This window comes from Saccopteryx bilineata, chromosome 7 (genome assembly GCF_036850765.1).
Source record: "Saccopteryx bilineata isolate mSacBil1 chromosome 7, mSacBil1_pri_phased_curated, whole genome shotgun sequence".
Lineage (NCBI taxonomy): Eukaryota > Metazoa > Chordata > Mammalia > Chiroptera > Emballonuridae > Saccopteryx > Saccopteryx bilineata.
Window position 1 is genome coordinate 87,578,496 of NC_089496.1, and position 13,922 is coordinate 87,592,417.

General features: G+C 43.8%; 1 protein-coding gene across 1 annotated transcript in view; it reads right to left on the bottom strand.

The window, feature by feature from the left end:
• CPN1 (carboxypeptidase N subunit 1) overlaps positions 1-13,320 on the bottom strand; it is a 30,935-nt gene extending 17,615 nt beyond the window's left edge. Inside the window, 5 exon segments of the mRNA XM_066240519.1 lie at positions 419-530; positions 2,316-2,498; positions 6,463-6,618; positions 7,892-8,088; positions 12,837-13,320. Of these exon segments, the coding sequence (XP_066096616.1) occupies positions 419-530; positions 2,316-2,498; positions 6,463-6,618; positions 7,892-8,088; positions 12,837-13,059 (871 nt within the window). The 5' untranslated portion in view covers positions 13,060-13,320.
• Between the last annotated feature and the right edge of the window lie 602 nt (positions 13,321-13,922).

Genomic DNA, 13,922 nt, shown 5'->3' on the forward strand with positions numbered 1-13,922 from the left:
AGTATTGTTACTTTTAATATGCACATAAGGGAACCAAAGCTCAGAGAGGGTACGTATTAGCCTGAAGCCACCTAGCTGGTAAATGGGCAAACTGGGTTTCAACCCAGTGTACCCTTGAAGCCTACACGTAACCACTTGACTACATTATTTCTCTCCTATGCCCCAATATTCCGAGTAAACCACCAGTTTTAAAAGGTCACAAGGTGTCCCTGCCTTCATTTTAATAAACCACAAAATGCCACTAAATGCTAATAACATAAGACTTGCCACTTTCTTATCTCTGCTGAAATGCAAAATTCGACAGTATTCCTGTCATTTCTCTGAGGAAAAACAAATGACAGTTCAGAAGGAGAAATGAGCCCTGTCTTCCTGCAGTGTGTGCAGCGTGTCGCACTGCTGTGAGCAGGCCTCCCCTTACCCTTGCTGAGAGAGTACCAGGAGGCCCCATTGGTGATGCCATCGGAGAAGTAATCCCCACAGTTCCAGCCGTGGTGCATCCACCCATGTGCATAGGAGTAGACCTTGGCCAGCTGTAGGGAAAGGGGGCAGAAACGATTTTGAGTGTTCCCAACTCATATGGTAATGCTCTCAGACTCAGAAGTAGGGTAAAGCCAAGAAACCGCACTAGGTATAAACAACTGATTGATTTGCTGTAGTGAAAGAAAATACCAGCAGAGATAGAGATTGTGTGTGTGTGTGTGTGCGCGCGCGCACGTGCGCGTACTAGAGTTAAGAAACCTATATTCTGCAGTTTTGCGCAGTGGCAGTATTGTAGCCAATTAGGTTTATCCGAGGCATGATACTGTAGCTAATTGAAAAAAGAAATGTGCATTTTGATGTTCGACTATCTTGGGATTAAATTCCTCAAGTGCAAAGTGAGGGGTGGCACTAGGTGATATACTATTATAAGCTCCTTTCTAAGTGTACCATTTTCTTTTTTAAAATGTATTTACTTTTCAATTACAGTTGACATACAATATTATATTTCAGTTGTACAACATAATGATTAGACTTTTATCTACCTTATGAAGTGATAACCCTGGTAAGTCTAGTACCTACCTGACACCATACATAGTTATTACAATATTATTATTATTATTATTATTATTATTGGTATTTTTCTGAAGCTGGAAACGGGGAGAGACAGTCAGACAGACTCCCGCATGCGCCCGACCGGGATCCACCTGGCACGCCCACCAGGGGCGAAGCTCTGCCCACCAGGGGGCGATGCTCTGCCCCTCTGGGGCGTCGCTCTGCTGCGACCAGAGCCACTCTAGCGCCTGGGGCAGAGGCCAAAGAGCCATCCCCAGCGCCCAGGCCATCTTTGCTCCAATGGAGCCTTGGCTGCGGGAGGGGAAGAGAGAGACAGAGAGGAAGGGGGGTGGGTGGAGAAGCAAATGGGCGCTTCTCTTATGTGCCCTGGCCGGGAATCGAACCCGGGTCCCCCACACGCCAGGCCTACGCTCTACCGCTGAGCCAACTGGCCAGGGCCTAATATTATTGACTATATTCCCTATGCTGTACTTGACATTCCCATGACAATTTTTATAGCTGGCAATTTGTACTTCTTAATCCCTTTCTAAGTGTGCCATTTTCTAGCTGAGTTTTATAAAAGAAAGGAGCAAGTAAGACAGGCTTCCACCAGGAAAAGAACTGTTTTAGGGTGAGAGATGTGTGTTGGAGAAAGAGGAATATATTTAGAATTGCTATTAATTCCCTTTCATTACTATTTTATAACAGTGAACATAATGAGATATACTTGCTTTGCAAAACAACAACTGGCATTATTCTCTATGCAATTAATTAAGTGGTGCATTAATAATTAATGTCATTGTAATTGTAATAACAAATTAATATAATGAATTATTTAAATAAATTATATATTAACAACATATTAACTATCAAGTAATTAATCTGTTAGTTTTTTATTGCTGTTTTGAACTATCATGTAAACATTTTTATGTGCACGGTCTATTTTTCATTAATAAAATCTTACTACCAGAAAATTGCAAGTTAGAGCAAAATTCACATTTAATGCCCCTCGCTTACCACCAGTAGTACTATTAGTCTTTTGGCATATTTCTTGCTAGTCATTAGTTTAAGTACCTTTATATTACTGTGGTAATTGTACTATAAAGATTTCTTACATATTTATTTTTTCATGAATTTTTTACTTATCACTCAAAACAAAATGTAATTTACTAGACTCTAAGCTCCTCATGAGCAAGCGGTGTTTTCAATTATTTTCTGTGAACTTGTACCTTCTCTCTCCTGAACCCCAAGTTCCTGGCTGGCCAAACCATCATTCTGCATACCTTCTGGAAAAGCTTGTCATCAGGCGTGGGGGTATAGGCAGTGCGGCGGAAACCTCGGATCCGATGCTCCAGGGACTTGTCATATGGGTAATTGGCCACCACTGCCCCTCCATGGAGATTGGCTGAAAGGACAAAGTTGATGGAACGTATCCACTGGATCACAGCCCGGGTCTCAGGTTCAACCTGAGGAGAGATGAGAGCCTTTTGAAAAGTTTGTCAGGAAGTGGCCTAAGGAGATGGCCTGTCTGAATAAGACAGGCCCTACCAGATATGAGAAGGCTAGATGGGGAAATTTTGATCTTTTGCATGATGGTTTTAAAAATTAAGTGACAGAGGCCCTGGCCAGTTTGCTCAGTGGTAGAGCATCTACCCTGCGTGTGGATATCCCAGGTTCAATTCCTAGTCAGGACACACAGGAGAGGTGACCATCTGCTTCTCCACCCTTCCCTGTCTCCCCTCTCTCTCTCTCTTCTCCTCCTGTAGCCATGGCTCGATTGATTTGAGTGCATTGGGGCACCTAGGCCGAGTGCTGAGGATGCTGCCTCAGGTGCTAAAAATAGCTTGGGTTGTGAGCATGGCCCCAGATGGGCAGAGCATTGGCCCCAGACAGGGGTGGCCAGGTGGATCCTGGTTGAGATACATGCAAGAGTCTGTCTCTCTATCTCCCCTCCTCTTACTTAAAAATAAAAAGTAAGTGACAGGACCCTTTTTCAAAATGAAATCTTATATGGAATCTTTTTTTTTTTTAATTTTTTAGAGAGGAGAGAGAGACAGAGAGAGAGAGAAGGGGGAGGAGCTGGAAGCATCAACTCCCATATGTGCCTTGACCAGGCAAGCCCAGGGTTTCGAACCGGCTACCTCAGCATTTCCAGGTCGACGCTTTATCCACTGTGCCACCACAGGTCAGGCTATGTGGAATCTTAATATATAAAAAACAGAAGAAAAAAAAAGTGAACCTTTAGGGCAGTGAAACCACTATGTATGACACATGGCTTACTACATTTGTCCAAACCCATAAAATGTACCACACACAGACTGAAGACTATGTAAACTATGGACTTTGTGTATGTAGTAAGGATGAGTCAATGTAAGTTCATCACTTGTAACAAATGCACCGCTCTGATGCAGGGCGTTGGTGGTGGGAGGAAGCAGGGGGTATATGGGAACTCTGTACTTTCTTTCCACTCAGTTTTACTTCAAACCTAAAACTACCCTAAAAAATATACCGTATTTCCCCATGTATAAGGTGCACCTTTTTGAGGGAAAATTTGGGGTCTAAAAATTGGGTGCGTTTTATACAGTGGTTGTAGAAGTGTGGCATTTCAAATGCTATAGATAGAACTGAGGACAAAGCAATGTATGAAGACAGTGATTTGTCATCAGACACAGATGAGGACAAGCTAATGGATGGGAGTTTTGACAGTGATGAGGAGTTGTATGAATTTTATGATGAATAAAACTTGAGTTCAATAACTTTATGTATTACATTTTTTTCAAATTTTGGGTCCCAAAATTAAGGTGCATCTTATACCTGGAAGCATCTTGTACATGGAGAAATACAGTAGTCCATGAGAGAGAGAGTGAGAGGAGCCCAAGCTTGGCCTCTCTCTGGCCCCTAGGAAAGGGTTCTCCAATTTATCCACTGCTTCAGTGGCTTCGGAGTAAATAATTGTGAAAGCACTGGTTTACAGTAATGGTTTTCAACTTTCTCCTTTCCATAACACACCTACCGTAATGTTGACATGTAGAGCACTTCTGTGGTCATACCCAAATTTCATGGCTTAGAAATAGTGTAATATGGACCAGTCTCGGTTAAGTAGTGGAATTCCACCCTTTCGATAGCATATTACAGTGCTAGTGAGTGATGGTATTCTAAGGAAAGCCATGAACCACTTGGACTTGCAGTATAAATAAATAATTTACAGTCTTCAGCGCTTTTCCTCCTCCCAGAGTGCATGTGCTTAGAGGTTATGTGATGACAGTGTGTTAACAGCTCCTGGACCAACGGTCAGCTGTGAAGACCCCATCCCTTTTATCCCAAGAGGGAGTGGATGAATAGGGTTGAGTTTCACCCAATCAGAATGGATATAATACCAAAAGCATCAGTCCTGCTCTGCGACCAGGACTTAGCCCCTTTGAAGCAGTCCTTTCTCTATGCCCCAAGCCTTTATCCACTCAAAAGAGCCGGCTTCTCGCTGTTCCTCCCCATCAAAGCTGTCCCATCAGGCGTGACAGAGACCTCTCATTCTCTCTTTTTTTTTTTTTTTCCTGAAGCTGGAAACGGGGAGAGACAGTCAGACAGACTCCCGCATATGCCCGACCGGGATCCACCCGGCATGCCCACCAGGGGCGATGCTCTGCCCACCAGGGAGCGATGCTCTGCCGTGACCAGAGCCTCTCTAGCGCCTGGGGCAGAGGCCAAGGAGCCATCCCCAGCGCCCGGGCCATCTTTGCTCCAATGGAGCCTTGGCTGCGGGAGGGGAAGAGAGAGACAGAGAGGAAGGAGGGGTTGGGGTGGAGAAGCAAATGGGCGCTTCTCCTATATGCCCTGGCCGGGAATCGAACCCGGGTCCCCCGCACGCCAGGCCGACGCTCTACCACTGAGCCAATCGGCCAGGGCCTCATTCTCTTTTTTTTTTTTTTTTTTCTCATTCTCTTTTTGATCTTCTAAGATTCAGACAGAGGAGCAGGTGGGAGTCTAATCATTATTGGCTCAGTCACCTTATTTTATTTCAACATTTAATAAATCAGAACATTCTTCTGGCTGGATATGCTGACTAGTACCATGTTATTTGTGATTTATTCTTTACTTGAGCCAAGAGCATAGCTACTAGCAGAAACCTAAATATGTCAGCATGACTTTTGTTTCATTTCCAACTAAGACTATTTCATCTAGAAAACTCCCAATAGAAAGCCTTACACCTGTTTTATGTTTCTCTCTAGTCTCTAAGTTAAGATATTCACAAACAGAACATCTAGAACTATCTCATACAGTGTGAAAAACAGGGTGGTAGTGATATTCTGAGGATGCCATCAGTTACTTTAAAGAGCAGGCCCACCAGCAGGATGAAGCCATCCACATTACCAAGGGTGAGAGTACAGGCCTTCTGGAGCAATAGGCTGGGGAGCATCGAACAGATCCTCTGACTGGGGGACGGAGGGAAATGAGAGTATGGTAAAGCAGTCAAGGCTCTAAAACAAGGGAAAAAGGACAAACTAGACATAAAGGCAACTCTCTGAACTTTTCCCTATAACTAATTTTTGTTTGTTTGTTTTTTAAGTAAGAGAAGGGAAGATAGTGAGACAGACTCTCACATGCACCCCAACTGGAATCCACCCAGCAACCCCTGGCTGGGGCTGATGCTCAAATCAACTGAGCTACCCTCAGCGCCCAGGGTTAGCACTTGAACCAATTGAGCCACTGGCTGCGAGATGGCAAGAAAAAGAGAAGGGGGAGAGGGGGAGGGGAAGGGGAAGGGGGAGAGAAGTAGATGGTCACTTCTCATGTGTGCCCTGACAGGGGATCGAACCTGGGATGTCTGCATGCTGGGCTGATGTTCTATCCACTGAACAAACCAGCCAGCGCCTTACAACTAATTGTTGATGAGCATATAGTTCACACATAAGAGAGACTTTCCTATAAAATATTAGAGCTCTGTGTCAACAGTACAGTGCAGCACGAAGAACAGTGGATTAGGAATCAGAAGACCTGGGTTTTAACCCTGATTCCATCAATTATAGCTGTGTGGCTTTAAGTTAATTTTTCTGTAAGCATGATATCCATACAACAGGGTTGGATAACACTGACTGACACATTCACCACACAGTGTTATGATAATCAACTGAAATGTTGGCTTAAGAAAGAATTTTATAAAATACTGCGCAACTGTAGGATAAAGCTTTTACTTCCCTTACTACCGTGGCCACTAACATCAAACATTTTGTGAGCAGGTGCCTCATGGAGGGCTGTACGCTGGGGGAGGGAATGAATACAAAGAGGCAGAAGACACAGTTATTATTGCTCTGGACACATTAACATGGAGTTGAATTGATACCTAATTCTTGTTTGCTTAGTTGATGTGAAGATTGCCAGAAGAAATTCCAGATGTTGATTTACCTGCTTTTGTATGCAAATTTCTTCTCATACCTGTTTTTTCCAGTTGTCCGGAAGGGGCAGGTGGTGGTTGGGGCCTCCGTACTTCTCATTGTAGTAGATGTAGGTATTGAGGTCAGGGAAGTTGCGGTTCAGGTCCACTCCGTTCGCGTTGTTCCTGCCAACCAGGTACCCAGAAGCATCTGGGCCCTAGGGAGAAATAGAGAGATGAAACATGAAGAGTTTAGGCTGAATCTTATATTTAAAGAATACTGTATAGCTCTTTTTAGGTGTTAGTTTAATCTATCATCAAATGACATAGCCTTTTCTTCTTTAACTTCTCTGAAGTCCCAGTGGTATGGTTAAAGTTTCCCAAGTGGTGGAGATATAGATTCCAGGAGAAGCCCTAACAAGAATGGGGTGTTTCAGGATAATGGGAACCCCTATTATTTATAAAAACAGCTTTATTGAGATATAATTTACACACCACAAAGTTCACTCTTTTGAAATGTACAATTCAGTGAATTTTAGGATGCTAACAGAGTTATATAGCCATCACCACAATCTAATATGAGAACATTTCTATCACCCTGAAAAGAAACTCATGCCCATTTATAGTCACTTCCCATTTCTGCTCTAGCCCTGTCCCTGTAGATTTGCCTTTTGCAGACATTTCACATATGTGCAATGACACATTATGTGTTTGGCTTTTTTCACTAGACAATGCTTTCAAAGTTCCTCCATGTTGTAGCATGTATCAGTCCTTCATTTCTTTTTATTGATGAATAATTCCATTATATGGATTTACCACGTTTTGTTTACCTATTCACCAATTAATAGACTATATCACAGTTTAAAGTTAAGACACACTGACATTTTGATTTTATGTTAATAAAGAATGTAAAGGCTCATAGACATTTTTTTTTCCTTCTTTCCCCTGAAAACCCAACTCTAAAATTAAGAAGCTGAGTACTATACTAGTAGAGGGAAAAAACCTACAGAAATAAAATAAAGTATGAAGCTTTAGAATTAACTCCTCACTCTGCAGTTCGGGGGAAAGCTTAATCTCTCTGACACCCCTACTCTCCAATGCAAATGTAAGTCTCTTGCGGGAGGAAGCAGAGCATTTAGGGTTGGAAGCTAAAAGTTTAGGGAAGGAGATCTATTTTGTAATTAATATCCCTTTATGCCAGTATCCTGTTTTCCAGTTTACAAAGTGTTGTCGCAAATATTGCCTCATTGACCTTCCCAATTAAACCGGGAGGCCAGCTGGAAAGGTGAGGTGGGAATTGAAGCTCAGAGAGAGCCCACATTTATTGCGTAGGCTTTTACAGGCTTGAACCCATCTTCATACTTCATTGTATTTCTACCGTTTTTTTCCTCGATTACACAGTGACACTGACAATGGAACAGAGAGGACAGGTTGTTTACTGGCTTTTACTTGATTCCTTAAGATGGCTTTGTTCTCTGCACAGCTCAGTACCTGCGCGGCGGCCACCTCATAACCATCTGGGTTCATGGACGGCATGATGTGAATGCGTGTGTCCTGCACCAGCTGGACGATGCGCGGGTTCCGGTTCCGGAACTCCTCGCACAGGAACTCTGACAGCTGCAGCAGCAGCTCGCGGCCCAGCACCTCGTTGCCGTGCATGTTCCCCACGTACTTGACTTCAGGTTCCACTGCAAGCACGAGAAAAACACACGTCATGGTAAAAGACGGGGAAAGTTTGCACGTGCCATTGATTCCCTTGCGAGGAGCCCTTTCCCCTCTTTTTAATAACGAATCAAAGAAAAATCTCATGTGTCCATTGGGTCTTTTCCGACTATCCCTGAGCTCCTTTCAGAAAAATTGCAATGACAAATGCTACAAAAACGTATGCCACGTGTATTAATTAATGACTACCAATTATTGAAACCCTACTGGGTACTAGGAGTCCACTCTACTATTCACTACTACTAATCTTCACAGGAAACCTGTAAAGTCATTATTAATCTCAGGATGAGGGTACTGGGGAGGGATAAGGTCAAGTAACTTGCCTGAAGTCATCTAGCTAATTAATCTGATAGAGGTCAAAGCCCAGGGATCATTAACAGTCGCTGGCTGCTTCTTAGAGACAAATTGTTTTAGCATAAGGGCAATGTTTTCTCAAGATCTGCTCACATAAAATGCTGTAGATTATAGCATGACAATTTTTTTAATTAATTTTAATGGGGTGACATTGATCAATCAGAGAAAACATCTCCAGTTTATTTTGACATTTGATTATGTTGCATACCCATCACCCAAAGTCATATTGTCTTCCGTCACCTTCTATCTGGTTTTCTTTGAGCCCCTCCCCTCCCCCCTCCATCCCCTCATAACCACCACACTCTTGTCTATGTCCCTGAGTTTTCTGTTTGTTTGTTTGTTTATTAATTTTAATGGGGTGACATTGATCAATCAAGGGTACATAGTTTCAGAGAAAACAAGCATGACAATTTCTTTTTTTTGTTTGTTTTTGTTTTTTTTGTATTTTTCTGAAGCTGGAAACGGGGATAGACAGTCAAACAGACTCCCGCATGCACATGTCTTATTTTCTTTACTGGACCTGGCCTTTGCAAGATATACGATTTTTTTTTTTTTTTTTTTCTGAAGCTGGAAACGGGGAGAGACAGTCAGACAGACTCCCGCATGCGCCCGGCCGGGATCCACCCGGCACGCCCACCAGGGGGCGAGGCTCTGCCCACCAGGGGGCGATGCTCTGCCCCTGGGGGGGGGGTCGCTCTGCCGCAACCAGAGCCACTCTAGCGCCTGGGGCAGAGGCCAAGGAGCCATCCCCAGCGCCCAGGCCATCTTTGCTCCAATGGAGCCTTGGCTGCGGGAGGGGAAGAGAGAGACAGAGAGGAAGGAGGGGGGGGGGGTGGAGAAGCAAATGGGCGCTTCTCCTATGTGCCCTGGCCGGGAATCGAACCCGGGCCCCCCGTACGCCAGGCCGACGCTCTACCGCTGAGCCAACTGGCCAGGGCCAAGATATACAATTTTCAATTTTCTTTAGAATACAATTTGTTGTTATTTGTCTTAGTTTCCTTACAGCAGTTTTTCCCAAAATATTTCTGTTACCCACAAGGATCATGTTGTAAATTTTCTACAATGTGTACTCTTTAATCTTAGTGCATTTTTTAAATCTTAGACCAAGTCTTTCTTACTTTTCATGGTGTTAAAGTATCCCTTCTTTTAGGAAAGGATGGTGATAGCAAGTGGCAGGTAGTATTCTTCAACATCCTTGTTCAGTAAAATAAAATTCAGGAGATATATTTTAGTTCCTTTCAATCTCTCTTATTTATTAAAATGCTTTGAGCTCTGTGAATCCCAAAAGTTGGCAGCTACTGTCCTATAGAAGCTTAGCATAGTGCCTTGAACTTAGCAGGTGCTCAATGTCAAATTCTTTTGTCTTTACTTTCAGTAAAAGCCAAATATGCCCACTTCTCAGCAACCACTTATCATTTTGGTTTAAGCCCCAGACTCTCATATTTGGACTCTTACAATAAATCTCCTACATAAATTCCTTGTATCCACCCAGCTCCATTAAAGAGTATTCTCCTAAGTCTGGGGTCTGCAAACTTTTTCTGTAAAGGGCCAAATAGTAAACACCAGGATTTGTGGGCTCTATTGTCTCTGTCACAGCTACTCAACTATTGCAGCAAAAGCTGCAAGACAACACAAAACATAGACTATACAAAAACAAATAGGTGAGACTATGTTTCAAAGAAACTTTATTTACCAAATAGATAACTGGCCCTAAGGTTGTAGCCTACTGGATCCTGCTCTGAGTGATCTTTAAAATTTTTTAAGTCCGAGCATGTCACTGTTCTGTTTAAAATGCTCTAGTGGCTTCTGGCTTCACTAATAGAAAAAGCCAAGACCACCTGACCTGGCAGTGGCACAGTGGATAGAACGTCAGACTGAGATGCGAGGACCCAGGTTCGAGACCCCGAGGTCACCAGCTTGAGTGTGGGCTCATCATGTTTGAGCAAAGCTCACCAGCTTGAGCCCAAGGTTGCTGGCTCAAGCAAGGGGTCACTCAGTCTGCTGTAGCCCCCCCCTCCCGCGTCAAGGCACATATGAGAAATCAATCAATGAACAACTAAGAAACCGCAATAAAGAATTGATGTTTCTCATCTCTCTCCCTTCCTGACTGTCCCTCTCCCTGACTCTCTCTGTCTCTCCCTCAAAAAAAAAAAAAAGAAAAGAAAAGAAAAAACCATAAACCTTTACAAAAGCCCATAAAGCCCTGTGAGATCTCTTCCTACGGGGCTTCTAAACCGCTCTCTGGCTCTCCCACTGTTCAATCTGCCAGAGCTGCAGGGGCCCCTGGCTGTTTTCCACACAGGCCACGCTCCTGCTCTGTCCTCTGCCTGCAGCGTTTCCCTCTCCAATATCAGATTTTTTACCATCACCTGCTCAAATATCACCTTGACAAAGAAGCTTTTCCTGAGTAGCATTGACCTCTCCCCTACTCAATCCATAGTACTTTATGACATTCTCTATCTCTCTTCCCGGGTTTATTCTTTTCTATAGCAGTTATTTTCATCCAATCCAATACATATATTTACTTAGTTATCCACTAGTCTAATCCAGCTACAATTAAGACCCTGAGGGCAGGTTCTTTGGTTTATTCTCTGTTGTATATTCAGAGACTACAGAAGTGTTAGCTTATAGTAGATACTGTCATATTTGTGGAATGGATAATGAATAAATGAAAGGAATAAATAGATAAACAACCAAGTTATAGGTATCAGAGAAGAAGGATCTAAGTGAAAAAGCCTCAAGGAAGATTTGAGTGCTAGAAAGTAGAGGGGGCTCTCAGAAGGGGGCACGGAGTAAGGAAGCTGTCACGGACAGAATTTACCTGGTGTGAGGTTGACATCGAAGGTTTTAAAGAGAGTGAGAAGATTATGTCGATATTTGGGAAGATTATTCTGGCACCTGTGTGCTAACTGGAATGCTCAGAGTGGTGGCAGTGAAGAGTTAGGAGGTCAGTTAGGAGCCTAGTACACTCATTTTGGCAGGATGTGATGAAGTCTGGGCTAGGGTGGAAGGTGTGGAATTGGAGCAGAAAAGAGACACTTTTGTTTTGTGATTGACACTTTGAAGGAGGAACTGACATAACTTGAATGTCACAACTGTTACAAGTAAAGCAATGAGAAATTAGAAATAACTTAAATGCCTACCAGTAAATGAACAATTACCTACAACCATGCAAGGGAATGTTATAGCCAAGAAATGGTGATGTAAGATCTACATTTACAGTCGTGGATGCCATGCATAAAAGACTATGAAATGAGAAATGCAGTTATACCATGATTCCAATTTTATAAAATAAAATATGTGTGAGGGGGTTTAATTGTGTATAGAAAAAAGTCTGGAAGGATATACATCAATATGTTAACAATAAGGCCCTGACCGGTTGGCTCAGCGGTAGAGCGTCGGCCTGGCCTGCGGGGAACCCGGGTTCGATTCCCGGCCAGGGCACATAGGAGAAGCGCCCATTTGCTTCTCCACCCCCACCCCCCCCGCCCCTCCTTCCTCTCTGTCTTTCTCTTCCCCTCCCGCAGCCAAGGCTCCATTGGAGCAAAGATGGCCCGGGCGCTGGGGATGGCTCCTTGGCCTCTGCCCCAGGCGCTAGAGTGGCTGCTGGTCGCGGCAGAGCATCGCCCCCTGGTGGGCAGAGCGTTGCCCCTGGTGGGCGTGCCGGGTGGATCCTGGTCGGGCGCATGCAGGAGTCTGTCTATCTCTCCCCGTTTCCAGCTTAAAAAAAAAAAAATGTTAACAATAGTCATTTGTGAGTGGTGGGATTATGAGTGAGGTTTTTTCCCCTTCCTTAATTTCTAATTTTAATCCAAACATTGATTGCTTTTATAATAGAAACAAACTAACAACAACAACAAAAAAAACCCAGTGAATGAAATTAATACCTCAAGACCTCACACTTTCTCCAGGATACCACATTCTACCTCACTGTCATTCTCCAAAGAAATATCCCTAAATGTTTCTAAATTTCAGGGCAGAATTAGAAGGAGTAACCGTTTCTGCTTCTGTCTGCTGAGGCGCTGGAGAGGAACAGACAGAATAACAGCAAGGGGAGAAAGGGGTACTGTGAGGAAAGGAAAGGACAGGATGGGAGCAGGGAAGAAGATTCATCTTACCATTGAGGTCTTGAGCAACCAGAACTCACAAAAAGAGGAAGGAACTGGAGTCCGAACTGGGGTTGCAGCTCCCCAGAGGAGGGGCCCTTTGAGGGCTAAGCAGGGAAAACTACTTAGCACAAGCCGAGGAGGAGGTGGTACTTTATAGGCGGAGGGCCCACAGACCTCCCCACACAACACCCCGCTACTAGATTTGTAAGGAAGGGTCCTGCCCTATAACTCAGGAACTGCTTAGGGCTTACAGGGCTCGTGGATTCCAGGGTAGTCGGTGAATTCCAGCACGTAGAGGTGTCTCCCCTTCACACTGCGCCCAATGCTGTAAAGCCGCGTGATAGAGGGGCATTCGTTGTGCACCTTGTACAGTGTCCGCACGAGGTCATCATAGCGGTGGTGGCGAAAGGTCACCGGGGCAACCAACTTGAAGAGAAGGAGGAGGTGGAGGAAGACTGAGAGGAGGCCTGACATCTCGCTGGGCTTTCCAGAGAGAACCACTGAAATGAGCCCCACCTCTCCCAAAGTCCTGTCTTCTTCACCAGTCAAAATCCAAGAGCCAGGAACCAGCTCTTCCCCGTTTGGGGCCAGGAAACACCAGACTGACAGCACCTGGGAAGGAAGTTCAGAACTGTCCCATCCAAAGCTGGAAATTATTTATGTAGCTCTGGAACAGTCACTCACTTCTCCCCTCACCTCTATTTCCCTGCCTCTCTTAATGAAGGGAAACCTTTTGAAGAGTTTTTGCACTCCCCCAGATTGGGTAGTTTCACTGATTCTGGCTTACTGATTAACTGCACTGTAAACAGGCTTCACTAAATAGCTGCTTATAACCCTTCGATTCCCAGAGGATTTTGAGAAAGTTGGTCTATGCTTGTTGCCTACATTACAATTTAAAGAAGTGTATTCGAATAGTGCCTTCAGTCCCTTTCTACCCATCACACATACTGCTGCCAGACTATCTCTCTGAAATACAGCTCTCTCTCCTTCCTTTTATCTTCAAAAATCTTTCAACAGATACCACTGAGAAAATGAGAAGATAAGCAACAGGGTGGGAGTTCACAATTTAAAATCATATATCTGACAATATATCCAGAATACATCAAGAATTCTTACCACACAATAATAAAGCAACCCACCCAATTTAAAAAATGGAAAAAAATATTTGAATAGACATTTTATTAAAGTAGACATATGAGTGGCTAATAAGAATGGCTATAAAGATATTCAACATCACTGGTCATTAAGGAAATACCACCTAAAACCACAATGAGTTATCACCTCACATCCACTAGAACAGCTATAATAAAAAAGACACAATAACAAGTGTTGGTGAG